The sequence below is a fragment of the Pelodiscus sinensis genome, chromosome 1 (assembly GCF_052426305.1).
Source record: "Pelodiscus sinensis isolate ZL-2025 chromosome 1, ASM5242630v1, whole genome shotgun sequence".
NCBI classification, from domain to species: Eukaryota; Metazoa; Chordata; order Testudines; family Trionychidae; genus Pelodiscus; species Pelodiscus sinensis.
Genome location: NC_143052.1, coordinates 135374237 through 135400795, shown reverse-complemented (window position 1 = coordinate 135400795; position 26559 = coordinate 135374237). Strand labels below are relative to the sequence as shown.

General features: G+C 48.5%; 1 protein-coding gene across 1 annotated transcript in view; it reads right to left on the bottom strand.

The window, feature by feature from the left end:
• Window positions 1-26559, bottom strand: part of LOC102451496 (alpha-2-macroglobulin-like protein 1) — a 58575-nt gene that overhangs the window by 30054 nt on the left and 1962 nt on the right. Inside the window, exons 2-17 of the mRNA XM_075902336.2 lie at window positions 25001-25184; window positions 23507-23548; window positions 22912-23056; window positions 22178-22230; window positions 18935-18955; window positions 18319-18487; window positions 17602-17686; window positions 16632-16749; window positions 14805-14919; window positions 10808-10917; window positions 9653-9817; window positions 6505-6738; window positions 5496-5559; window positions 2571-2716; window positions 1775-1921; window positions 107-295 (exon numbers count right to left, since the gene is read on the bottom strand). Coding sequence (XP_075758451.2) covers window positions 107-295; window positions 1775-1921; window positions 2571-2716; window positions 5496-5559; window positions 6505-6738; window positions 9653-9817; window positions 10808-10917; window positions 14805-14919; window positions 16632-16749; window positions 17602-17686; window positions 18319-18487; window positions 18935-18955; window positions 22178-22230; window positions 22912-23056; window positions 23507-23548; window positions 25001-25184 — 1987 coding nt within the window. The remainder of the gene's footprint in view (window positions 1-106; window positions 296-1774; window positions 1922-2570; window positions 2717-5495; window positions 5560-6504; window positions 6739-9652; window positions 9818-10807; window positions 10918-14804; window positions 14920-16631; window positions 16750-17601; window positions 17687-18318; window positions 18488-18934; window positions 18956-22177; window positions 22231-22911; window positions 23057-23506; window positions 23549-25000; window positions 25185-26559) is intronic.

Here is a 26559-nt window from a genome sequence, read left to right as displayed (position 1 = left end):
CCTTCCACTTTCGAATTCTCAACTAGTTCTTCTTTTTCCCATAAATGTACAATTCCAGTGGTCAAGAACAGGAGCCATTCAGTGCAGTAGCACAGAAGATACCCACCTTAAACAGACTATAGACATCAGCCTCGCTTTGATACCAGGGAGCTCCCATCAAAGAGCGCCTGTTCCGGGCAGTGGGGAGGAGAGGAAGAACAGGGGGCAGACAAGGATATGGCTCAAAGTCTTCCACACGATAAGGATATCCTCGGCCACCAATCATATAATCTTCTTCCAAGCCCCACAAATACACCTGGATGAGAAAATGAAAGTTACTATACTGAACTGGGGTTAAGTGTATGTGTGTGTATGTGAAACAAAATACAGGACTATGTAGCACTTTAAAGACTAACAAGATGGTTTATTAGATGATGAGCTTTTGTGGGCCAGACCCACTTCCTCAGATCAAATAATGGAAGAAAATAGTCACAACCATAAATACCAAAGGATACAAATTAAAAAAAAAATGAACACACATGAAAAGGACAAATCACATTACAGAACAGAAGGGGGACGTAGGGGGGGGGGAAGGAAGGTGAATGCCAGTGAGTTAATGATATTAGAGGTGGGGAAGGGGAAATGTCTGTGAGTTAATAGTATTAGAAGTGATAATTGGGGAAGCTATCTTTGTAATGTGTAAGATTGCTGGAGTCTTTGTTAAGTCCCGTGCGGAGAGTGTCGAATTTTAGCATGAATGCCAGTTCAGAGGATTCCCTTTCAAGTGCAGATTTGAATGTCTTCTGAAGTAGGATGCAGGTTAGCAGGTCATTGAGACTGTGTCCTTTCTGGTTGAAATGACAAGCAACTGTTTTTTCTTTGTGATCCTGTCTAATGTCTGTTTTGTGGGCATTGTGTGTATGTGTGTGTGTGTTGCCCTCTACTGGTAAGGAGCAGGACAGCTGAACTTTTGTACCTTAGGCCTCATCCTGCTAAAAGTTCATGGCAAATCTCCTTTCCCTCACAACCTTTCGGAGCAGGGGAATCTAAAGTCTATCCCTGCTATCACCATCAATTTGGAGTAGCCACAGTCTGTAGCATAGTGCCAAAGAAAGTCCTAGATACTGGTAACCAGTTTTCTTACTCTATAATAATACTTTGCCCCTCTCCAAAACTTTTCACAGCAAAGTGTCTCAGAAGCACTTCTGAGCATCAGTGACTTAAGTCTCACAACCCACGCACCAGCTGAAAGGGAAACCGAGGCAGGGACCTACATCACCCAGTAAATCAATGGCAGAACTTGAATTAGAACCCAAGAGTTCTGGCTCTTGGCCTCTTGAGTTAACCATTAGCACAGACTCTCATGGCAGAGAAATGTGGCATCGGTGAAACAAGAGGAGGTGCCAGTACAGTAAGCAGAGGGCCAGCAGCAATCCCACTGCTACGTCCACACTTTCCCTGGAGGGAGTGCCCATTATTCTTTTGAAGTTGCCCGTTCCACCTATCTGCCTGATGCCCCCACCACTTCATTCCAAGCATTGCCCCTGGAGTAGCCATGGAGGAACAGGGAGGAATCAGCCACCTGCTGGTCAAGGAGATCAAGTGAGGTAGAGGTCTACTGGCAATCAATACACAGTGTAAAGGTCAGACAAATTGGTGGTGGCTGGGTTTACCCATCTTGTAAGAGGGCCCTGTTTAGGTACATCAGAATATGCTTCTCACCTGGCACGTTCCATGGGGCAAGCCTGGCCAGAGTGGGGTCACCTAGTGGTTGAGGAAGAGCAGGTTTACTCACACTCTCTGGTGTCATGATGTTATCTTCCTTGAGGAGGACGCTCTTGTCCACTGCACGGATGGAGCACAGGGAGCCAGGGTCAGCCTTCAGGTTAAGACTGACCTTCGACCCTGGGAGGTCCTCCGTCTCTGAGAAGGCCAGTGTCACCTACAGGAGGAGAGAGATGACTGTGTCTAGACTGGCAAGTTTTTCCACAAAATCATCTGTTTTTGCAGAAAAACTTGCCAGCTGTCTACACTGGCCGCTTGAATTTCCGCAAGAACACTGATGATCTCATGTAAGATCGTCAGTGTTCTTGCGGAAATACAGTGAAGCTCCCATTCGGGCAAAAGCCCTCTTGCGCAAATCATTTGTGCAAGAGGGCCAGTGTAAACAGCACAGTACTGTTTTCCGCAAAAAAGCCCCGATCGCGAAAATGGCGATCGGGGCTTTTTTGCAGAAAACCACGTCTAGATTGGCCACGGACGCTTTTCCGCAAAAAGTGCTTTTGCGGAAAAGCGTCCTGCCAATCTAGACGCTCTTTTCCGTTAAAAGCATTTCCGGAAAATCATGACAGTGTAGACGTAGCCGATGTGTTTACCAAATGGAAGAAGGGTAGAAAACAAAGTGGGTGCATGAGCCATGCAACTGAGAGAGAGAGATTGGCAGAAAGAGGAAGCATGGGAGTGAGAGCCTGCTAGAAACACAGACAGAAGGGCACAGAGATAGTGGAGGGCACATTGTCCCAGCCAGATCGCCTCTCTGCCCCACATCCCATTCCCCAACCCCCACTTCAACATCCCAGGACAACACTCACCTTGTGTTTGAAGCACTTGCTGACTGTGAACACATCCACATCGGCTGCTACCTCTCCATCAGCAAATATGGCATAAAGCAAAAGATTGGCAGTGGGTGCAAGTTCAGAGCTGATGGGCAGAGTCAATGAGAAGGAACCCTTCAGTGCTGTATGAGAGGGTGGGAAGTGAAAGAAATGCTTATTTAGATCCATGCAAAACTGGTGCTGGATATTACTGAGGCATAGGATTTTATAATTTTTGTGGCGTGATGCTGGCAGACCAGTGTCAGCTCATGCCAAGGCCACAGGTCTCACTGAACACTGAGGGTATGTCTACACTACAAAGTTAATTCGAACTAACAAACGTTAGTTCGAATTAACTTTGGTAGGCGCTACACACGCGAACCGCTAGTTCGAACTTAATTCGAACTAGCGGAGCGCTTAATTCGAACTAGGTAAACCTCATTCTACGAGGACTAACACCTAGTTCGAATTAAGTAGTTCGAATTAAGGGCTGTGTAGCCACTTAATTCGAACTAGTGGGAGGCTAGCCCTCCACAGCTTTCCCTGGTGGCCACTCTGGACACCACCAGGGAAACTCTTCTGCCCCCCTCCCGGCCCCGGAGTCCTTAAAGGGGCACAGGCTGGCTACGGTGCCTGTGCCAGGTGCAAGCCTGCCAGCACGCAGCCAGCAGACCCTGCACCTGGCACAGCACGAACCAGCCACCCGCTGCGACCCAGCCCTCCGCCTCTTCCCGGGACCAGGCTGGCGGCTCCCGAAGGCCTGCCCGGGACCGCAAGAGGTGGGCGCCCGCCTGGTCTAGTGCGGAGATCGTGGACCTCATCCACGACCTCCGCACTAGGCACAGGAAAGTGGCCGTCTAGGGCAGGATAGCTGCCAGCCTGGCCACCCAGGAGCAGGTTTGCATGAAAATCAAGGTGGTCCACTGAGACCCTCGACCCTGAGCCCTGAGCTTAGAACGGCCGTACTGGGTCAGACCAAAGGTCCATCTAGCCCAGTAGCCTGTCTGCTGACAGCGGCCAACACTAGGTACCCTGGAGGGGATGGACCGAAGACAATGACCAAGCCATTTGTCTCGTGCCATCCATCTCCAGCCTTCCACAAACAGAGGCCAGGGACACCATTTCTACCCCCTGGCTAATACCACTCCATGGAACCAACCTCCATGACTTGATCTCACTTCTCTTTAAACTCTGTTCTAGTTCTAGCCTTCACAGCCTCCTGCAGCAAGGAGTTCCACAGGTTGACTATTTGCTTTGTGAAGAAAAACTTTCTGTTGTTAGTTTGAAGCCTGCTACCTATTCATTTCATTTGGTGTCCTCTAGTCGTTCTATTATGGGAAATAATGAAGAACTTTTCTTTATGCACCCTCTCCACCCCACTCATGCTTTTATAGACCTCTATCATATCCCCCCTCTGTCTCCTCTTTTCTAAGCTGAAAAGTCCCAGTCTCTTTAGCCTCTCTTCATATGGGACCTGTTCCAAACCCCTGATCATTTTAGTTGCCCTCCCCTCTCCCACCCTCTTTCTTCCCCTCTCTCACCTCCTTTTCCCAGTCTCCCCAAGTTTTGTTCAATAAAGAGAGTTTCTATTTTTGAACACACGTGTCCTTTATTTTGTACATCAGGAAGGGGGCTAGGGAGGGGTAAGTTGAAGGAGGTGAGGGAGGAATGGGGCACGAGCCCCCGATGGGGAGGACTGGGGTGGCTCTGCGGGCTCCTTGGGGTGGAAGCTCTCCTGCAGCCCCCCGTTCCCCCCCCCCCCCAGATGGAAGCCTGCGGCATGTGCAGCTGGGCTGATGGCCGAGTGCTGTGATGTGCCAAGTGTGGGCACTCAGGGCACTCCAATTGGGGAACCCCTGAGAACTGTCTGTCCGGGGTGGGGGTCGGGTCCCTTTAAGCACAGTCCTTGGCTAGCCTGAGACAGCAGCTCCATGCTCTAAGTCCTAATCTGATGCCCTGCCGGCACTGCTTCCGGCCATCCTTAACCTTGGTTCAGGGTCCACTCAATGTGGACTTGCTAGTTCGAATTAGCAAAATGCTAATTCAAACTAGTTTTTAGGTCTAGATGCACTAGTTCGAATTAGCTTAGTTCAAATTAACTAATTCGAATTAAATTAGTTCGAATTAGTGCTGTAGTGTAGACGTACCCTGACACATGCACAACTGGAAATGAATCTGGCTAACCTGTGGGTTCATCTAGTGAGTGTTATAAGAATGTGTATAGGATTTAGATTTTATGGAATGCTATAGGATGCTGCATGTTTTAATCCTACGTTATAATATTCCAGGCTATAAAGGTATGTTGCGTGTTTGCCCAGTAAACACCTCCCTAAAGGTGTAACTCATCCAACAGGGAAAGAAGCACCAAGTGAGGTAAACTGCTCATCCTGCACACAGGATGACCCATTGCAGGCAAATGAGGCATTCAGTAGTCCCCCTGAGGCATTCCAGTCTAACTGTGACTCCATGGTAAGACTGTTACAGGAGTTAGAGAATTCCCACCTGCTATTGGCTTGGTGAAGCCTAATTACAGAATGTACAACCAGTTAGGAGGTTCTGCCCTGCTTTTTGGCAGTCGTGAGCCACTTTCAGACTGTGATATGTGGATAAGAACAGTATCTGCAGAGACATTCACTAGGCCAGTCAAGGAATCATAGAAATGCAGTCTGGAAAGGGACCTCAAGAAGCCATTTAGTCCATCCCCTCACACTGAGTATACCTGGACCATCCCTGATAGGTTTTTGTTCCATCTGTTCTCAAAACTCCAGACTGGACAGACCAAAGCAAGAGGTGGGACATTGGCTCATCCATAGCCAGGCAAGGCAGGAGCCTGCCTACCATACTAAGATGGCCCAATGGCCAGATCCATTGGGATGCTCTCCATGGAGTTTGTTGCAGCTGCAGCTGGGATTTCTTACTTACTCTCATCCTGGCCAACTGGCACTTGTGTCTGTCCATTGAGAACAATCCTGCCTCTTGAGACAACCTGCAGAGGAGACAGAACAGCCTGTCAGGAGCCAGGCTTCTGAGAAGAGAACATGCAGAGCAGAGAGAGTCTGAGAGAGACAATCACCGTGCTTTATCATTAAACTCATAATGGACGAAGGCCCAGAAGCCTCAGAAATGTTCTCTAAGCAACGGAACCCGTGGGAACTCCAAGGGAAGGTTGCCAAGGCACTCACCTGGCAACCATGCCTTCCAATTCCAGCCACAGAATCAGGCCAGACTAGCAACAGTCCCCCAAGGCTGGCTCAAGACGTTCCTAGCAGAACAAGATAACTCGGGGGGGAGGGGGGCTGGGGGGGAGGAGAGCTGTCAAATGCTGTGGGACTGGGAGTTTAGTGAGGAGGTTTCAGAAACATGCATTCCACTCAGCAAGATATCTACAAATCCAAGCATAAAATGGAATGCACAAATTGTTTTACAGACCATGAATAGTTACCCCTTTTGCAGAGGTCTGTAAGGGTATGTCTACCCAGCAACATTATTTCGGAATAACGTCCATTATTTCCAAATAACTATGAGAATGTCTTCACAGCTAGCCCATTATTTTGAAATAATTTTGAAATAATGGGTGGCTCATTCCACAAGGAATAACACCTCTTCCAAAACAGCTATTTCGGAATAGCTGTAGTATGGATGCTGCACTGCTGCTGTTTTGAAATAGCTCCTCCCCCAGGCCATTCAAAATAATTACTCCCCAGTGCTGGCTGGGACTCTAAATCAAGATAGTGCATCCACATTAGGGGAGCCTGCCTTGGACTAATTTCTAGGCTTCCCTGTAGTGTACTTGTGTTATTTTGAAATAGCTGTTCTGGACTATTTGTTCTGGAATAGCTTATTCTGAAATAAGTGTGAAGCACAGATGTAGCCTCAGGGCTACTGCTGTAAAAAAACATGGGATCCAACTGCCCTGAAAATTAGTGCTCACCAAATAATAGAAATCCAGATGCTCTGACCCAGGAACCAGCTCATTCCGGTCCAGGATGTAATCCACCCGCACTTCCTGTTCTTGGTCACAGGGCAGCTCTTCTTCCACCTGCTGGATCTCCAGGAAGCTGTTGCTCTCAGAGTAGAAGGGTTTCAGCCAATTGAAAGCCTCCTGCTGGACCACTGCATATGTGTAGAGATCCTCCTTGGTTATGTTCACAATGGAGTATCTGCCCTTCAGAGCAAAAATGCATGGCAGGGTTAACCAATGGAGAAGCCTGTAATTGGGGTGCTGCTGGAAACTTTCAATGCAGTGCCCAGAGTGTATGTCCAGGCTCCCACCTAACCAACAGAGGCTGAGATTACAGCAGAATCTACCCCCAGGTGCTGAACTAGATTCCAGAGTATGCAATTCCTTTTTCTTTTTAACTCTGTTGTGAACACTTTTGATTTCAGAGAAAACTGAAAATATGACTTGCATGTAGTCTGCAATGTCAGCCTGAGACTTCAGCCATCCAGAGAGGTATGAACTCCCCCATTCATTGCTATAATGTATTAACTCAGAAACCTACACGTAAGGCAAGAGTCACATGGCACCATTGTGAACTATTTCATTGCATAAATATCCAGCAAATGTATTTGTCCCATAATCCCAGCCCACCTTTTCTACCTCCCCGGGTGCCAAAAGTCACAGTTAACCCTGTTCAGCTACCCAAAACTCCAGCTTTCTCTAAAATTTTTCTAATGCACATATGTGTCCTCAGAAGCATTCCTGGTAAGGTGTGCACTTGGGTGGCTTCCCTGGAGAGAATCAAATACCTTGGAGAGAATCGAATACCACCAAGCTGATTAGCAGAGCACCCACAGTGCCCATAGCTGGCAGCATGTGTTCCTACTAGTGGTGCACATCTGCACATGCCTCAGTGCACATAAAATTGATTCTGCACAGAGACAGAAAACAGTAGAGGGAACTTTAGTCCTCAGTATCAATCTACAGCAGACTGAAAAATGAAAATTATAAGGCTGAGAATAATAAATTGAATTTAGTATGAAAACTGTGTTACCTGCTTTGACCCAAGCCGTTAGCCAAAAATGTGGACTCTTGTAGCATATTCCACTTGAGAGCAGAAACTGACATAGAGCATTTCTTTGATGCAGTGTTTTGTGTTTCAAGCAATGTACAAAGTCCAGTTTTCATGAACACAAGAGAAACCAAACCATAGGAGATAATTTCCTTGCTCAGAGCCCCAAATCTTTAAGCCAGCATTCAACCCAACATCTCTCTCTAGCCTTCTCCCAGGGCCACCACACCATAGTCAGTCCAGGCAATCTCTGTCACCTCTTTCTCTGCCTGTTTCTATCAGCTTCTCAGCTACTGAGGTGGAAACTGTTGGCTTCTAATTAAAGTTTGAATTGTAGAAGCCTCTGCTGATTGGCTGAGCCTTGGTAGGGGGAGGGACTTTCAGGCAGTCCAGGGTTATATAAAGCAGTGAGCAAGCAACCAAGTGCAAGCTGGTTGCCATTTTGGAAGAAAAAAGTAGAGGACTGGAGGCCCAAGTGTCGACCCTACGTTCAATCAGAGAGGATGAAGACTTCCTCGATAGAAGGCAGCGTTTAATCCTGTAAGCACAGCAGGCAGAAGAGCCAGAGAGGGCAGTATGGGACCAGGAAGAGAACTGGCAGCATGTAACTTCTAGAAGGGGAAAAAGGCCAGAACAGGAATCTCTCAATGCTATCGAGGTAAGTAATCACTTTCAGGCTCTCTCCACAGGCTCTGCGGTGGTGAATGATTTTGAAGGAAGAAACCAGAAGGGAACACCATCAGCGACCTGATGGGCAGAATCCCCTCGGATGCTAATATGAAGGGGAAAGGAGTCCAGGACAGCTGGCAGTATTGAAGCCTTATTGAAGGCACAGAAAGAAACCATCCCAATGCGTAGCAAGCAACCATCCCGATGGCGGTTGGTTTCTAGCGGAGTGCCCCAAGGTTCGGTTCTAAGTCTGGTTTTGTTCAATATCTTTATTAATGACCTGGATGAGGGGATGCTTCCAGTTCTAAAAATGGCCTGCAGCAGCCCTGATATTTCCAGCTGTCTGACCCAAAGTGCAGAAGGAACCTCAGGGGTGGGCCTTGCCCTGGAAGCCAGGTCCAGTTTGCTGCAGAGAATTTAGTGCACAGAGTGGGGATGTGAACTACTAGTCGACTCTCTGATAAACAAATGTGTATTGGATAGTTGACATACTAGTCGACTAGTTTGCTTCCCCCTCACCCCACTGCCTCTATCATAAAGAGACAGTAAGTGGCGGAGCGGAGGCAAGGCTGCTCCCCAACTAACCCTGGACTCCATACGGCGCTGCCACTTTTAAATGCCGTTGGGAGCACAGGACAGTCCCCTGATGGCCCCATGCTCCCCACAGCTCTTTCACCTTTGAAGTGTAGCCCTGGGGCAGAGGTGCCCTTATTGACTAACTAAATAGCTGATGCAAAATGCATTGACTATTTGATTAGCCAGTTACTCTAAATGTAACATACCTAGTCCAGAGCTCCAGTACTGGAAACAGGCTCTGGGAATTTTCACCTGGATGTCATTGTTTGCAGTCCAAGGGGAACAGAATGGAGCTGGGGTGTCAGGAAAGACTCTGCTGAGCACTTCCATGATGGAGCACTTGTTCCAATCCATCTCCAGACTGTGGGGAATGGCTGGCAACAGGGATCAGGCAAGGGTCTTTGGCACATTTCCTTCTGGGACATTGGTGCCAATCTAGTGACAGATAAGCATGTGGTAGGCAGAGTTTAAGTCTAAGCAAGGGCAAGAAGCAATGAGAGTAGAGAATGTTGCCATGGTTACTGCTAGTGAGGGGAAATAGGAGGCTGTGGCAGGAGGTGGAATTGTGCTTAAGGAGGCTCCTCCTGCCCAAAGGAAACATTTCCTTTGTTGGCACATCGGTCTGAACTGGAGCGATGGAGTTACAGGTCTTCCTGGTCAAGGCTGGCAGATAACAGGAAGGGTTCATTAAAGCTGCCAAGGCAGACAGACGAGAACAGTGGGAGCCAGGAGTTCCAAGTTCCACAGCCTGCTTCCACTTTCTCTGCTCTTCCTCCAGGTCCCCCTCGCTCTGACCCTGCTTTGTCCACCCGTGTGACTCACCCTCAGCGACACCAGCGTGTTGTTCCACTCCGAGGTGTCTAGGGTGAAGTGGACTTCCCCCTTCTCATCTGTCACATACGGCAGGTGCGTCTCCTTATCATTGACATCCACAGTCAGGTAGACAGTGTGGTTTTGGATGGGAACTTCATTGATGGCAAAGTGCATCTGCAGAGCAAAAAGGGAAATAAGCACCAGCTGTTCCAGTAATCACTGTGCTGGAGGGTTGGGAGACAGAATACCTTCTACATGCTGGAAACTGGGTGAGTTTGGGTGCTTACTACTAACCCTTTCCACCTAAAGCCTCATAAGTGCTTGACAGGTTACAGGTGGGAGATAGGGGTCCTAATATCCATTGCTGAAACAACATCAGCAGCTGCACTGGAGTAAAAATACGTGGGAGCGTAGGACAAGAATGTACAGGCAATGCATCCAGCAGAGACTTCTGAGGGGATTTTGAGGACAAGAAAAATCAAGCTCCTGGCTATTGAGCTTAACACATCTTTTCCTTTCAATAATAGTATAGTGTTAGTCTTTAAACATTAGAAATGGTTGGAGTTCCCATTCTAAATCGCATCCAAAATTTCAGCTTCACAATTCCTCCTAGCCCACACTGGGGCACTAGGCCAGTACTGACCTTGAGAGAAAAGCATCCCCCATTGAGCCATCCACACCCCTCACTGCAGGACAGACTAGGGCACTGGGGTCAGAAGTGACCACACTAGGCCTGACGTGAATGCCCAGAGATCTTTCCAATGTAACCCCATCTCCTGCATGCATGTCCTGACAGAGACAGACTCCTTGTTGGAGAGCATTGAGAAATGCTCCCAGAGGACCTCCAGAGAACAAAGAATCCATCTTCCAAACTGTTAACTCCCCGTGCTTGGTGACTCGGCTGGGAGAGATGGGGGAATGGGGCAGGGGTCAGAATTTCCCATAAAGGTGGCACAGAGAATCTAATCCTCAGAGAGCGTAAGTCAACATAGCACTATTGGTGTCAATGGAGCTGCACCAGTTTACACCAGCTGAGCATTTTTCACACAGTTTATTCCCAGCCATATTATTCTCTCCCTACCCCATGCATGTCTCCAAAGTATGTAGCAGTGACTCTTCTAAAGAGGAAGGGGGAATGGTAAGAGAAGGGAGAATGTGTGTTACCTTCCCAGTGTATGGAAAGCCGAGCTTGTAAAAGGGGTTGAGATTGACAAAGTTCACCTCTACCATCTTGGAAGCGATAGCAACAAAGGCTGTATCCGTGTCTGTGGCTCCTGGGTGGAGAGAGGAGACAGCTGTTAACCATAGATGCATTTGTTTGTCCTCACCTACCGCTATTTCCAGTTTGGGGACAATTTATATCTTCAGGTCAGCGGCACAGCTAAGGGCACCCGCATAGCCCCGCAATATGCCAAAGTCTTTATTGCTGATCTCACACGTTTCCTCAGCTCTCACCCCCTAGCACCCTTCTTCTACTTATGCTACATTGATGACATCATCATATGGACCCACGAGAAGGAGACCCTTGAAGAATTCCACAGGGATTTCAACAACTTCCACTCCACCATGAACCTTAGCCTGGACCAATCATAAGGATGTAAGAGTGGCCATACTGGGTCAGACCAAGGTTCCATCTAGCCCAGTATCCTGTCTGCTGACAGCGGCCAATGCCGGGTGCCCCAGAAAGAGTGAACACAACAGATAACCCTCACATGATCCCTCTCCTGTCATCCATTTCCAGACAAACCGAGGCTGGGGACACCATTCCTAACTATCCTGGCTAACAGCCATCGATGGACCTAACCTCCATGAATTTATCTCGTTCTTTTTGGAATCCATACAAGAGATCCACTTCCGGGATACTACAGTACAAATAAATGATGGTCACATAAACACCATCCCTTACTGGAAATCTACTGACTCCTATTCTTACCTAAGTGCCTGTAGCTTCTATCCAGGATACATCACATGATTGATTGCCTACATCCAATCCCTAAGATACAACGAGATTTAATCCAGTCCCACAGACAGAGACAGACACCTACAAGATCTTTCTCAGGCATTCTTAGAACTTAAATACCTAGCTGGGGAAGCGCAGAAACAGATTGATAGAGTATCCAAAAGTTAACTAGTTCAAGACAGGCCCAACAAGGAAAATAATGAACACCACTGGTTATCCCTGCAGCCCCCAACTTAAACCCCTCCAGTGCATCATTTACAATCTACCACCTATCACTCTCACAGGATTTAGGCTAATCCTTGCCTATAGGCAAACCCCTCCCCCTATGTGAAGCAAATCCTTTCCAGCAGCTACACATCATGCCTCAGACACACTCACCCAGGAACCAAACCCCTGCAACAAACTCAATTCCCAGCTCTGTGCATACATCTATACAAGTGACATCATTACAGGACCTAACCGCCTAAACCACATCAGAGGTTCATATAACTGCACATCCACTAATAGGATCTATGCCATCAAATCCCAGCAATGCCCCTCTGTCATGTACATTGGCCAGACTGGACAGTCTCTGAGACAAATCATATATCAGAAACTGATGGACACAAATCATATATCAGAAACTGTAACACACAGAAACCTGTAGGGGAACATTTTAACCTGCCTAGGCACTCAATCATGGATTTAAAAGTAGGCATTCTTCTACAGAGGAATTTCACCAATTACAAAGAGAGTCTGAAGAACTGGAATTTATCTACAGATTTATCTAGGAGAAGAAGCAATGGGCTTAAATTGCAGCAAGGGAGGTTTAGGTTGGACATTAGGAAAAACTTCCTAACTGTCAGGGTGGTTAAACACTGGAATAAATTTTCTCAGGAGGTTGTGGAATCTCCATCTCTGGAGATATTTAAGAGCAGGTTAGACAGACACCTGTCAGGGACAGTTTAGAATAGATGGTGCCTGGTCCTGCCATGAGGGCAGGGGACTGGATTTGATGACCTCTTGAGGTCCCTTCCAGTTCTAGTGTTCTATGATTCTAGGATTTGACACTGTTACCCTGGACTTAAACAAAGACGTTTACTGGTTGACACATTACAAATACAATTTCTCCTGCTGTTAACATCTGCATTTCCAAATCAAAAGCTGTATACGGGACACGTGTAGCCCACTTATTTAATCTCATTAGGATTGATCAAGTGGGCCCTTGAAAGATCGTGATTCTATATACTTTGATTAGTCTCTGGCTGTGTCTAGACTACATCCCTCTTTTGACAGAGGGATGTAAATTAGACACTTCAAAATTGCAAATGAAGCAGGGATTTAAATATCCCATGCTTCCTTTGCATAATTGCATAATGGTGCTCTTTTGAACAAGCGCCATTTCAAAAGTAAAACCACGGTCTAGACGTGATTCAGTCAAAAATGGCAGGCTTTTTTAAAGATCCTGTACATCTCAAAATGAGTACATTGCGTGATTGTGCAAATGATGCACAGGATATTTAAATCCCGGCTTCATTTGCAATTTTGAAGTGTCTAATTTACATCCCTCTGTCAAAAGAGGAATGTAGTCAGACACAGCCTAAGGTGCCATTTTTTGCATTTGTTAAGCATTCAGCATTACAGGAGACAAACAATATATATAAGTATACCATTGTGAAGCTTACAGCCTAAATGTTGGATACAGAACAAGCCTGGGCCACACATATATGGACACTGAGACTTGAACCCACTACCTTCAGCAACAGCTATTATTATTAGAGCTAAAGGAGTGGTTCTGTTACCTGCAGGTAGGTAAGAGGTTGTTCTGGTCACTGTAACCAGCCATCATGGGGTGACTTTGTCATACCAACAAAGGCAGTTGATTACCAGATGCACTGGGACAGCTAAGGGCCTGTGTTATTTAGTAGGATGTGTTTACTGTCCCATGTCTTCCCTCCTATGTGCCATTGGCCTGCAGAGGACTTGTGACTGAAGAAGGTTAATGTTTGCCAATCATTCAGAAGAAGCAAGTCTGCAGGAGGAATCTGACCAAGGCGAGGCTGGGAGGCAGCCAGATTGGGATTGGGGCATTATTCCAAGGACAGGGGACTGTGCGGATAAAGGCGTGGAAATGACAAAAGGGGGAGGTAGAGAGCTGACAAAGAAATAACGGAGAGGCTGTCAGAGGCATGGGCTGGACGGCATGAGCTAGAGCTCAGTCCAATGAGCAAGGGGCAGCTGGTGCAGATTGTGAGCGTGGCATGCTCTGATGGATGGATGAGAAAGATCGTGTTAGCAGTAGCATTTGGGGCAGATTAGAGGGAAACAGCATTGGCACTGGGGATGCAACAGCAACATGTGACCAACACTATCTAGTCAGTAGAACAGGAAATTATCAGAGGGACTGTGCTTAGGGATTATGAATGACTGGGAGCACAGGGATGAGATGCTGCTTATCCTATGGTTACATATGGTTCCATGTCTTATTGAAAGCCATGTTTCGTGAAGCTGGAGCTCACTTTAGTGGCTGGTTGGTGACTGTTATTGAAGACTCTTTGGGGAAGTAAGAAATCTAGTGAGCAGGGATGCGAGATAGAGGAAATATAATCACTGGTGTGGCACAAGTCTAGTGAACCCGGAGAGGTACCATGACTAAGGCACAATGGAATTTGGTCCCCCTGAGGATACCAGAGACTGGAAGGCTATGTCTACACTGGCATGTGCTTTTGCGCAAGAGCATCCATGGCAGTGTAGACACTCTCTTCCGCAAGAAAGCTCTAATGGCCATTTTAACCATAGGGGCTTCTTGTACAAGAAATTCATGTTGTCTGTCTACATCGGCCTCTTCTGGAAGAGCTCTTGCGCAAGAGGGCTTATTCCTGAGAGGGAGTGTCAGAATTCTCGTGCAAGAAGCCCTGATTTTCTACAGTACAACTTCAGTTTACTTGCGCAAGAATGTGTGGCCAGTGTAGACAGGCGGCATGTTTTTGTGCAAGAGTGGCCGTTTTTGTGCAAGAACGCGCCAGTGTAGACACAGCCAAAGTAGCTGAGGCTTCACAAAAGACTGGCTCAAAGATCTGAGCTTAAAAAACATCCTGTCCTGGAAATGGAGAATTGTGGAGGCAACCAAACACAAATGCAGTCAGTCAAGGGCTTTATGGAAAAAAGCACAGGCCAGTGGCCGTGTCTCCCTCTGCTCTCCTCTTCCCCTCCCCTGGGCACCTGTTCCTTCTTCTTCCAGTTCTGCTGCAATTAGAAGACGAGTCCCGAAGGCAGTATTATTTACTTGGAGCTCATCCATATCCACTGTAAAAATGGCACAACCGTTCTTGTCCGTCTGGGGTGTAGAGATGGATGGAGAGAGAGAAAAAAGAAAGAGAGATGTTAGTGAGGCTGTTGTTTATGGATGTGGGGTAGCCATAACAATCTTCCCCTCTGTTTCCTGGCTGTTTAGAAATTATGTACATTGTATCAAAAACCCGGTGGACTCCTCATTTAGGGAGAAGAGGAATGACATTTATTAGACAGGTATGATATCCATGGTTGTAGACAAGATACATTTATCAGAGAACTCACACACATCCCTAGAGAGACCTGGGACCAGATTCCACTGCCAAAGCTGTAGCAAGACAGGTTTGACAGCTTGACCTAGTTAGAGCTCAGCCAGGTAGTATTGGTAGAGGGTCTCTCCCATTCTCTGCATGTGGCACATAACAGTTTACTCTCTTAAGGCCAAAATGCTTTGTTGCATTACAGTTGTTGAGCTTAATGCCCATGTACTGGGTTGTGGCAGTGGCCTGTGACACACAGGACATCAGACTGAATGATCTGTGCTCCCTTCTGGCCTTGGAAATCGATGACCCTCTCGAAGGGGTCAGCCCCTCAGAGCCAGGGGAAAGGGCAAAGAAGTGTTATGACTTTGGTTTGTGGCTAGCACTCTGGGCCCTGCGGAGCCCATACAGCAGAGAGCTGGAACCCAAGCTGCCTTGTCCCTGATTGGCAACTGGGCTCCACTTGCAGGGCGTCACTGCTGGCTGGGCTGTTAGGGTGTGTCTAGACTACACGGCTCCGTCGACGGAGCCATGTAGATGAGGTTTCTAGACATAGACGAGGCATAACAGGGCGGTCGACAAGGGCTTCCCTTATTGACCGCGGAGCGTCCAGACTACCGCGCTGTGCTGCCAAACAGCTGATCGGCACAGTGAGGCAGCCAAATGAAGCAGCGACTGTTTAAATTGCCGCTTCATTTCCTTATGTGTAGAAACCTCATCTACATGGCTCCGTCAACGGAACCATGTAGTCTAGACATGCCTTTCGAGCTGCCATGACCCAGCTGGGCTGCCAGTCTCTGCTCGGAGTGCTGGCATTTAGAAAACCTTCGTTTGACTAGTAGGTGAGTGAGGAGGATCTGGAGCCATTGCAAGAAGAAGAACATGGAATCAATTGCATATTAAGGTGCATTGCATAGGGGGTTAGCTATGAAGCAGCCTGTGCTGGCCCCTGTCTGATCCAAGATGCCAGGCAGCTGAGATGGATCAGTAATCTGTTTGATTATGGGAGGAAACAGACATCTGGAAAAGATGGCACAACTGGTTGTCTGATCTGGTTTGATGAGAAGTGAGCTGCAAGGGGCCCATAATATGATTTCATGGGATCTGACAGGGGGCATTGGAGAAGAAATTCCTCCTGTGGAATAGTGTGGCACATTATAAAGGACTTCTCTAACACAGCCATTCTGTTTGCAGCCTGTTGGTCCGTTCACCTCCCTACTCCTGTCTCCCAAGAAATGAGCCCTCCCCAATCACACAGGCCAAGCGAGGCCCACAGTACTTCCCCCCAACCATCCAGGATATGTTTCTGGCAGAGGCGGGAGACATAAATGCTTTACTGCAGTAACGCAGGTGGCCAGATAGCAGGCCAGAGGATTGGGTGAGCCAGGAGAAATAATAATAATCAGCCTAGCTGGAGCAGGGAACATTAGTAATGCCTAGAGGCATTGACATTCTGTTCTTGCAGGTGCCTTTCCTCTCCCGTCCCTCATCTGCTCACCTGGTCTGTATACTCCTTTTTTATTGTAGACAATGTCACGTTTTCTTCTGTCTCAAAGTCTGATTGCCCAATCAGCTTGGCCTCTATTTTCCCCTGAACAGGTTTCCCATATGTGTACCTGGATCAGAAGGACAGAAAACTCCAGAGGGGGGTCCGAAAAAGAGCAGAATGAAGGGCACCAGGGAGAAGATGGATATTAAAAGCATCTTCTCTCTGGCCACTGCCCGCCCCCACCCCCCTTAAATAAAGAAGAGGAACAGACATGTCTGCAGGATAAACTGCCCCAAAGCCACCTCACTTGCTCCACCTCCCCTTTAAATGGCTCCTTATTGCATGAAAGGCTCCTTTGAAATCAGTATCTCCACTGAGGCCTAGGAGCAGTCTGGCTGCCTACCTGGTGGGCTGCCAGGGTTGAGGGCAGCTTGGGGAGCCTTGGAAACATTTCAAAATGGTCCAAATGAAAATTTGGGAGCACCTGTCCAGGGGTAAATGCATATAGGTTTTGACTATTTTGGAACACTGGAATTTTTTTTAATTCAGGAATTTGTCACAGAACAGGAATTCCATGTTTCAAACATTGCTCCTTTGTGGCTCTTTAGATGTGTTTAATGATCAGATGTTGCAGGAATCTGTCCCTGACTGTGATTTGAGTCACTCCCCCTCACTAGGAGAGAGGAAAAGCGGTGAGGAGTCCTGTAGCACCTTATTGACTAACAGAAGTGTTGGAGCATAAGCTTTTGTGGGCTAAGACCCACCCATGAAAGCTTATGCACCAACACTTCTGTTAGTCTAAGGTACCACAGGACTCCTCACTGCTTTTGAAGATTCAGACTAACATGACTACCCCTCTGATAGGAGAGAGGAGACACCACTAGAGGTCCTTGTATGCCTTCCATTACACAGGCAGCAAGAGGTCACTCTCTGGAGTGGGAGTGGTTAGGGGTGGGACAGCGACAGCCGTGCCACTCACCTGCCACAAACCGTGAACTGAAATTTCTCTTCCGAAGTCGTGACCAGTGGTGGAACGTTTAACTTCAGCTCAAACTTGGGCAACTCTGCAGAAGGGAGTGAGGGGCAAGTTGAGGGCATACTTAGAGGAACTTGCCCTCTGTTTGCATAACAGAATCTCAGAAACACTGGCCCAGTACTTGAAGGATATGGAGAGTGACTGAGCCGTCAGAGGGAATAGGTACCATCAGCCATGAGTCCCATGGAAAGAGGAGTTGAGGGGTGGAAGGGAGCAGGAAGTCAGGACTGAATCAACATGGTGACCAAGTTCCACTCCTCCCCCCTCCCCGGTGGTTTGGATCCTTCTGGACGAGGGCAGCACCAATTGTGTGAAAGTAAAGCCCTGGCCTGGATGAACATGGAGATGGCATTGCTGAGGAAGTTGCCAGATCAGGGTTAGGGGCCCATTGTGGAGGTCTGTACACTGGTACATGTATGTAGCTGGAGCTCAGGACTGAACACGCATTGGGGCGGATTCCCCCCCTCCCCCCCCCCCCGGGTTCGACTGGAGAGCAGTGTATGGATGGGTGAGTGACATGCAGGGCACTGGGCGCTGGACAGGGCAAGGAGGCATAAGCAGAGAAATCTAATGAAATCCATGGACTCCACCAGGGAAGCTCCCATACAGGCTTCGTTCCACAGCTCCTAGTGCTCTCGCACACTCCCTTCTAAGTCTCACCATATTCCTCCACTGTGAAGGTTGTCTCAAGCCTTTGGGGCACATCCTTGTCTGCTTTGATGGTGTATTTCCCCAGGGCAGCTTCCGAGGCCAAGGGGAAGGAGAGATCCACAATGCCTTGTCTTGGCTTCACATCCACCCACTGGCTAATCCGGTTCCCATTGGGATCCTGTGCAGGAACATACATGCCTAATCACACGCATTCAGATATACACTGCTGGGAACAGGCACTGCCTCAGAGAAGCACATTCACACACAACAGTGAGTGAGTGAGTGAGGGCAGTGCAAGGAGCACAGCCCCAGGCATTGCCCTGATGGACGGGCTGTCTGGTGGATCACAGCCTCTCCCAAGTCGCCTCATCCTCTTTTGCTATTATTAATTTTTGATAGCTGGATAATCCCCTCAATTACTTTTGCTTCATGTCATACCTCTACTTTCCCCCTGACCGTTAATCACTGGTAACACTGCAGGAGCAGGGTATTGGGGCAAGGTACAGCCAAGATGCAAATGTCTCATCTCTGCAGTTGCAGCCTAGAGCATGGTGCACTCCCAGAGTGCAAAGGGCATGACAGAGCAGAGAAGAAAGCTGCCGGAACTTTGCTCCTGATCACTCACCTGCAGCAACACCAGGGGATACTGCAAATCAGAAGAGAAAAACAATGTCACCGTTCTGGAGAGAGCAACAACATCCTCAAGATCCAGCGTCACTAGCACCCAGATGCTGGCCCTACCTCAGGAGAGCCTGCCCCTGAGCTCCGACCCAGACAGTCCCCATTTCACACCAAGGTCTCTGTTACAGATCGCTGCTCCCTTTGCCAGGAAAGTGGAGGAGCTGGTGTGGTGCGCTCCCCAGATCATTGTGCCTAAAGATGTACCCTAATTGAGAGCTCAACCGTAAAGTAATTTAAGCGCTGTGTTACAATCATGCTTGGCAAACAAGACAGTGAGACTGAAAATCAATAAACTGAAGTTGGTATGTTGGACGTTCCGCCTAATATGGACAGAATAATATGGGATGGGCTAGTGCAGCCCTGGGGGCCTTGCATGAGGTGGCAGCAGGGGCTGGCTCCCCTTCACACACACACACACACACACACACACACAGGCACAGCGGTGGCGGGAGTTATGGAAGGGGAGTAGCATGCTCGGCTCTGCTCCGTGGCCATCTCCCAGATGGATTCCAGTCAGAGGAGCAGAGTGGAGTGGGCTGGGGCTGCATTGCTCCACTTCTCACCACCATGGGTGAGTGGTGGGGGGGCTCCAGCCCCAGCTGCCAGCCCTAGGCCCTGCAGGTAACCCCCAGGCCACCCTTGGCCTTGCAGCTATCATTGATATGGAGGCCCGTCCCATCCATGAGACAGTTGCGGCAACTGCCATGTTCCCCCTACCCCCCAAAGTACGGGGCCTGGAATTGCCACCCCAAGCCATCCCATCCATATGATGGCTCTGTCTGCAGTGCACTCCCAAAATAATGGCACTGAGTCACAGAGCACAACTCAGCCGGGCTCACTGGGCTCAGATTCGGGACTAGTGTCGACATTCAACTCCTGCCCCTCTCACAAAAGCCTGAGTGTCTATATTCCAGCACAGCTCAAGCCCCGGGAGCCTCAAGCAGCTGAGCAGGGCCAGCTGCAGTTGTGTCATAGGTCTTGTACTACAGCATAAATATAACCTCCACGTCTGCCTTGCAACACCCTTGTAAGCCTGTGACCAGAAAGAGGCAACTAGAAGCAATGTCCTAACCAGCCTGACGTTGATCAAAGCTTGTCAGGTGTGGAGTGGCTGACAAGCCCGTGTACATGCCTGTGTGGTTTTCTGTCACTGAGGTGGCAAGTGAAAATAAACCTCAGAGACAGAAGCTGTATTTTCTATCTTTACTACTGTAGTCTTTTCTCTTCCCTTCTGCTGTGTGTTTGTCTTCTTTTGTCTTCAGCAGCAGCAGCTCCAGCCTAGCTTCATAGAATCAGGAAGTTATCAAGTCCAGGCCCCTGCCCAATGCAGGACCAATCCCAACTAAATCATCCCCACCAGGGCTTTGTCAAGCTGGGACATAAAAGCCTCTAGGGACGGAGATTCCACCACCTCCCTAGGGAACCCAGTCCAGTGCTTCACCCTCCCTTCCCACCAGGGAAATAGTTTTTCCTAATATCCAACCTAGACCTCCCCCACTGTAACTTGAAACCACTGCTCCTTGTTCTGCCATCTGTCACCACTGAGAACAACCTCTCTCCATCCTCTTTGGAACCTCCCTTCAGGAACTTGAAGGCTGCTATCAAATCCCCCCTCGCTCTTCTCTTCTGTAGACTAACTAAGCCCAAATCCCTCAGGCTCTCTTCGTAGCCCCCTACTCATTTTTGTTGCCCTCTGCTGGACCTTCTCCAATGCGTCCACATCTTTTCTGTAATGGGAGGTCCAGAATTGATCGCAATACTCCAGGTGTGGCCTCACCGGAGCTGAATAAATTGGAATAATCACTTCTCTGGATCTGCTGGCAATGCTCCTCCTAATGCACCCTGTGACGGGGCGCCGAGACCCCGCACCCAACCCCTGGGACTTTGTGCCCTTGCAGAGGGGCAACGGAGCACCTACTGCCGGTGCGCCAGTTACTCTCGCGCCATGGCTCAGCTGAGCGGCACCGCAACTCAGCTGATGGACGCCGCCGCTCAGCTGGAGGGACATCCTGGCACAGCTGAGTTGAACTCAGCCCCCCCAGCGAGACGGGGTAAAAGGACGCACTGCGTCAGACGTCAAGGGGGCGGGGCACGTAAACCCCTCCCAGGTCGGCGGGGATTTTAAAAGCTTGCCGGCCACCGTAGGAAGGGGAGGACGAGGAGAGCGCGGGGGCTCCCCGACATGGAAGGAGACCCGGATGCACTCATGACAGTCCCCGCAGGGGGGGACCCGAAGTCATGAGTACGGACTCCCCGAGGACGGGGTAGGGGGAGGAAGGAAGTAGCCCAGGGCAGGGCGGCGAAGTAGCCCGTGGGCTGGTGTGTTTAGGGGCACACCCCCGCCAGTCGGACAGAGACTCGAGAGTAGTCTCCATCCTTAGGGCCCTGGGCTGGGGCCCATGAGTGAGGGCGGGCCCCGGCCCCCCTTCCTTCCCCCTTCGGACGGAGAGACAGACATAGTCGGAACTGACTCCCGGAGCGGGGTTATTGACTTACAAGGACGGGTGACCATACCCCGGGACAGACTGAGGACGGGGGCACGGTCACACACCCTAATATGTCATTAACCTTCTTGGCTACAAGGACACACTGTTGACTCATATCCAACTTCTCATCCACTGTAATCCCCGGTCCTTTTCTGCCAAACTGCTGCTTAGCCATTCGGACACTATTTCAGCTAACTTCTCTTTCTCACAAAAAGAACAGCTGTTACCATTTTTGATGCTATCAAAATCCTATCAGAGGGGTTTCTTTCTAAAAACTCTTTGCAGTGAAAGGGAAAGGAACAGGAGATACTATTTAAATGAAAGCCTTACTTGCTACTTTAGATTTCAAAAGTGTTAACTGTCTTTCTCTTTTCTGGATCTTGAGTGAAAGATTAGTAGGACTTTCAATGGTGTGTTTGCCTTGGTAATCAGCAGCCTGAGGTCTCAGTAAATGCTGAATCTCAAACCTTATTTGATATTATATTTGCTAACACCTTTGACTCTCTGGACCCTTTATATGAGCTAAATTAATACAACAAGAGCTATCCCAGCCCTGCTCTCTGTTACTAGGGGGCATGGGGCAGATGAGGTGTCTCTCACAAGTGTAATTCCTGGGGGTATCACTCTGTTTATCTGCTGAGTCTTGGTACACTCTGCACACTGATGGCCCCTACTTCCTGGAAAGCCAGAGGGATACTCACCAGTTTATCAATGGCCTTAAAAGACTCATCCAGGCTCACAATTCGAAACTTCACTGAAGGAATACAGGAAGCACAACAATTTACTCAATGGGCAACAGATCTCTGGATAACCTCCCTTCTTATTTTCAGATATCCTTCCCTTCTTCTTGTCCTCTGAGCTACTGACCCTTTGCTGCAGATCCCTCTGCAATAGCACACTTCTGCCCATGATGGGTTATGTGGAGCAGAGCCCCACTATACTCATTACATGTGCCCAGGAATAAACCTATTTGTTTACTGTAAAACAGCAGCTCCTCTTGGCCCCTCTCACTTATCTTTCTGGTCTACGTAGACTATAATTTGGGGGGGGGGGGGGCAGGGACTGCCTCTCCCTGTGTTTGTCCAGCACATAACAGACTAGATCTTTTGTGTGGGGTTGCTAGGTGCTGCTCTAATACAGTAATACTCTGGCAAAAGCTCCAGGGATGTCCCACGTCCTGAGTAGCCATGGCCAGAGAGATAGCACCGCCTTCCCTACAGTGCCCCCTAACCACAGACTGGGGTGCTGGGGTCAATACAGACTGACTCAGAGGGGAGAGTATCTTGTGGTGACACACCCATCCCACTCACGGCAGCATCTGGTGACTTAGGGAGTGGGCCCTGTCCTACATAGCTTCTTATAACCATCCCCTGCTGTGGACAGTCCAAGTCCAAGTCTCCGCCCCCAACCACCACCTTCCTGTTGCCAGGTTTACCTGTCTCTCCAGGTTTGTAGAAGGCCTTGTCTGTGTCTACGACGATCGTCTCTTGCCGCCTTTTCATCAGCACCTTCTTGCGGCCCTCGTAGCTCACCCTGTCTCCACTGCGGATCACTGCACGCACAAAGGCCACTACATCTTTCTGAGAGACACAAAGGAAACTGACACCTCGATGGCAGGACTGATAACTCAAGGCCACTTTGTGCGAGGAAGCTACTCTGCCAATCCACCCAGGGCAGCTCCTGGGAGACAGGATCTTTATCTGCAACTCCCTGTGTTCCCAGGAGATGATACATAAAAAAAATCTCCATTCCGGTTATTTTCTCCATCCTCTCCCTCCACAGGGTTTTTCCTCCTCTTCTCCCTCCCATACCCATTCTTGTGTTTCTCTTGTTCTCCCTTCCCCCACCTTTGCCCTCCTGCCTTCTACTATCTGGGTTCCCATTTCCCCTCCTCCTCCCTTTCCCATCTCATCTCTGCCCCCATATCATCTCCTTCTCCCTCCTTTTGGCTGGGCTAGTCCAGGGAAGGAGCAGGGGTTGGAGCCTTCTGGTTTGTGGGAACAGAGCAGGTTGGGAGATGTGAGACTTACTGGTTCATGAAACTGCTTTTCCCCGGTAACTAAGGCTGGCACCTGCAGAATGAGGGTAGCATGGGTGAGTTGAGGCAAGAGGAGAAAAGAAAACAAATACACCAGTGAAATTTTATTTCTCACACAGCAGAATGGCAAATGGCCCCAGAGCAAAACAGTCCCCAGACTGCAGGACACTGAAGATCTGGATCCAAATGCTGTGTCTGGAGCCTATATCTAGCCAACCTGATCCTACAAAGAACATCTGGAAGAGTAAGGAGCAGGGAGGGGGCATGGTGGAAGACTGGGCACTCACCCACGTGCAGTGATGAACCTTGATTTGTTATTGTAGGGTAACATCACTCACATACCCACCTGGAAGCAGGACCTGGAGATGGTATTCTGGGATGAAGAGAGGCCAAATGTAGTCTGACGTGGATCTAGCACAGCACTGGTAGGACTACTATACTGTGCACTGTTCAGTGCATCTCAGTACCAGGGTGATGTCAATAAAGCCCAGGAACAGACAATGACAAGCTCCACAAATGGCCAGAGAGCAGTTCTACTCTGAAAGGTGACTCTGTATGAATGGCTTAGTTGGGCTGCACATTTGTGTCTCAGTCTAGATTGAAGGGACTCCATTTCTAGGTAGCAAGGTGTGAAATGCATGTTCTCCCTGGGCTCTGAGAGTCACAGCCACATCATCCCTGGCAATAACAGCCCTGCAATGAGATCCTGGTCATTCTTTTGTTGATACACAGAGCAGGACAGACCAGCTCCCTCTCACTGTGCTGTGCTGACTCTGTGTGGGGGGAGAACAGGTGTGAAAGGGAGCAGAGCCAATGTTTTAGGAGAGTCAGGAACCATGGTCCTGCATGCACATAGACGCTGGTGTGTTACTGTGTAAGAAAGGAACCATTTTATCGAGTCACATTTGAGGACAGAAGCACACTCTAAGCATCTAGAGGGAAAGTTAAAAGAACTTAGTCTGTATACAAGTATCAGAGGGGTACTCATGTTAGTCTGAATCTGCAAAAGCGGCGAGGAGTCCTGTGGCACCTTATAGACTAACCAAAGTGTTGGAGCATAAACTTTCATGGGCAAAGACCCACTTCAATAGATGCACCTGACAAAGTGGGGTCTTTGCCCACGAAAGCTTATGCTCCAACACTTCGGTTAGTCTATAAGGTGCCACAGGACTCCTTGCCTAGTCTGTATACAGTCAATTGAATAATGAACTACACAAATTTGAACAGTGTAATCACCACGGAGGGAGATGGCTGGTTCTCCAGCAGGATGAAATGGCATGAAACTGGGCAACATAGTAACCTTTGGTATAATCTTTCTAATCTGTTAGACTATTGGATGATCTGCCAAGGGGTAGGAGGGATGGACCAGAAAACTCAGGTAGCATCGTGCACAGCAGGGGGCATAGCCTAGCATTCACTAGGGGCACAAGGATCTTTTCTGACTCTGAGGTGAGAGTGAAGAACCAGGAGCCACATCTGAGCTCACCTTGAAGCTGATGCACTCAAAGATTCCAGGCTTCTCCACGTCCTTCTCCACCAGGGTGTGATTCTGGTTTTGCATCTCCAACGTGACCGACAGGTGGACAGTCTCAGGGAAGGAGATGAGGTGGGTACAGACCTTCTCATGGCCGGGATGGTGAATGATGGCTGGGATAACCACCACATAGTAACTAGGAGAGAGGAGGCGGAGGAGAGGATGGGGACTAGGGAGGATGGGTAATTCAGTGTCTGAGGTAGGCAGGCTGCTATTGAGGAAGGCACCATGGATCAGCGAGATTTCATAGACCCAGATTGGAGAAACATGTGGTGCAATTCCCTTCCCATTCCAGAAGGAGGCAGCATGCCCACTATGGAATCGGAGCATGGTACAATACACTGGCATGAGGCTATCTAGCAAAGAGATGGGTATCTGATTCAAGGCAGAGCAATCTAGTCCAGTGTGCGTAAACGTTTCCAGTTGCTCCCCCCTTTCAGGTCACATAACTTGCTGTTCCTCCCTTCATTAATTGCAGTGTGAAATAATCCCCTACTTCTGTGCGGCTCCTGGCAGCACTGCTGCCTTCAGAAATGGGCAGCCAGAGAACTGCAGGTGCTGGCCAGGGAGTTCATGTTTGCAGAGTGAGGGGACTATGTTTATAACCCAGATCCCATCCCATTCCTACCATACCCACTCTCATTTTATCCTGCTCCTGCTATTATGGCAGTGGGTCCTGCAGGACCCATGGGATCCCAATTTCTCCCTTCTCTGCCAGAGAACCTCTTGCCCTTCTTCAGTTTGCACAACACTGATCTAATCCATTCCCCAAGTCCTAATTAAAAAAACAGTAAGAAGCCCCAGAAATGTCAGCCTGGCTAAGCAGCAGAAGCAAAAAGGTGCCATTTAAAAATTAGAAGTCAAATCCTAATGAGGAAAATAGAAAAGAAAACAGACTCTGGCCAGGCAAGTATAAAGGTGTAATTAGGTAAGCCAAGAAAGGAGTGGAAGAAGAGTTAGCTAAGAACACAAAAACTAACAGCAAAACCAATTTTCAGCATGTCAGAAGCAGGAAGCCTGGAGACCACTGAGGATCAAGGTGCTAAAGGAGAGCACTCAAATGAAGACAAAGCTATTGCATAGAAGCTCAATTAATTTTTTTTTTTGCATCAGTTTTCACTGTGGAGGATGTGGGGGAGTTCCCCACACCTATGCTTTTCTTTTTAGGTGACAAATCTGAGGAATTGTCCCAGACTTGTGTTTGATAGAAGTAGTATTGAAACAAATTGATAAATTTGTAGACAGAACCAGATGGTATCCACCCAAGAGTTCTGAAGGAAGCGAAATATGAAATCACAGAACTAATAACTGTGGTATGTTATGTAAGCTATTCCTTCAGTCAGCCTCTCTACCTAATGATTAGAGTGTGGCTAACATAACACTTTATTTCTAAAGAAGGCAATTACAAGTTAGCCTAACTTCAGTCCTAGGCAAATTGGTTAAAACTCTAGTAAAGAATTCTGTTGTCAGACACACAGGCTACGTCTAGACTGCACTCTTAAATCAGAAAA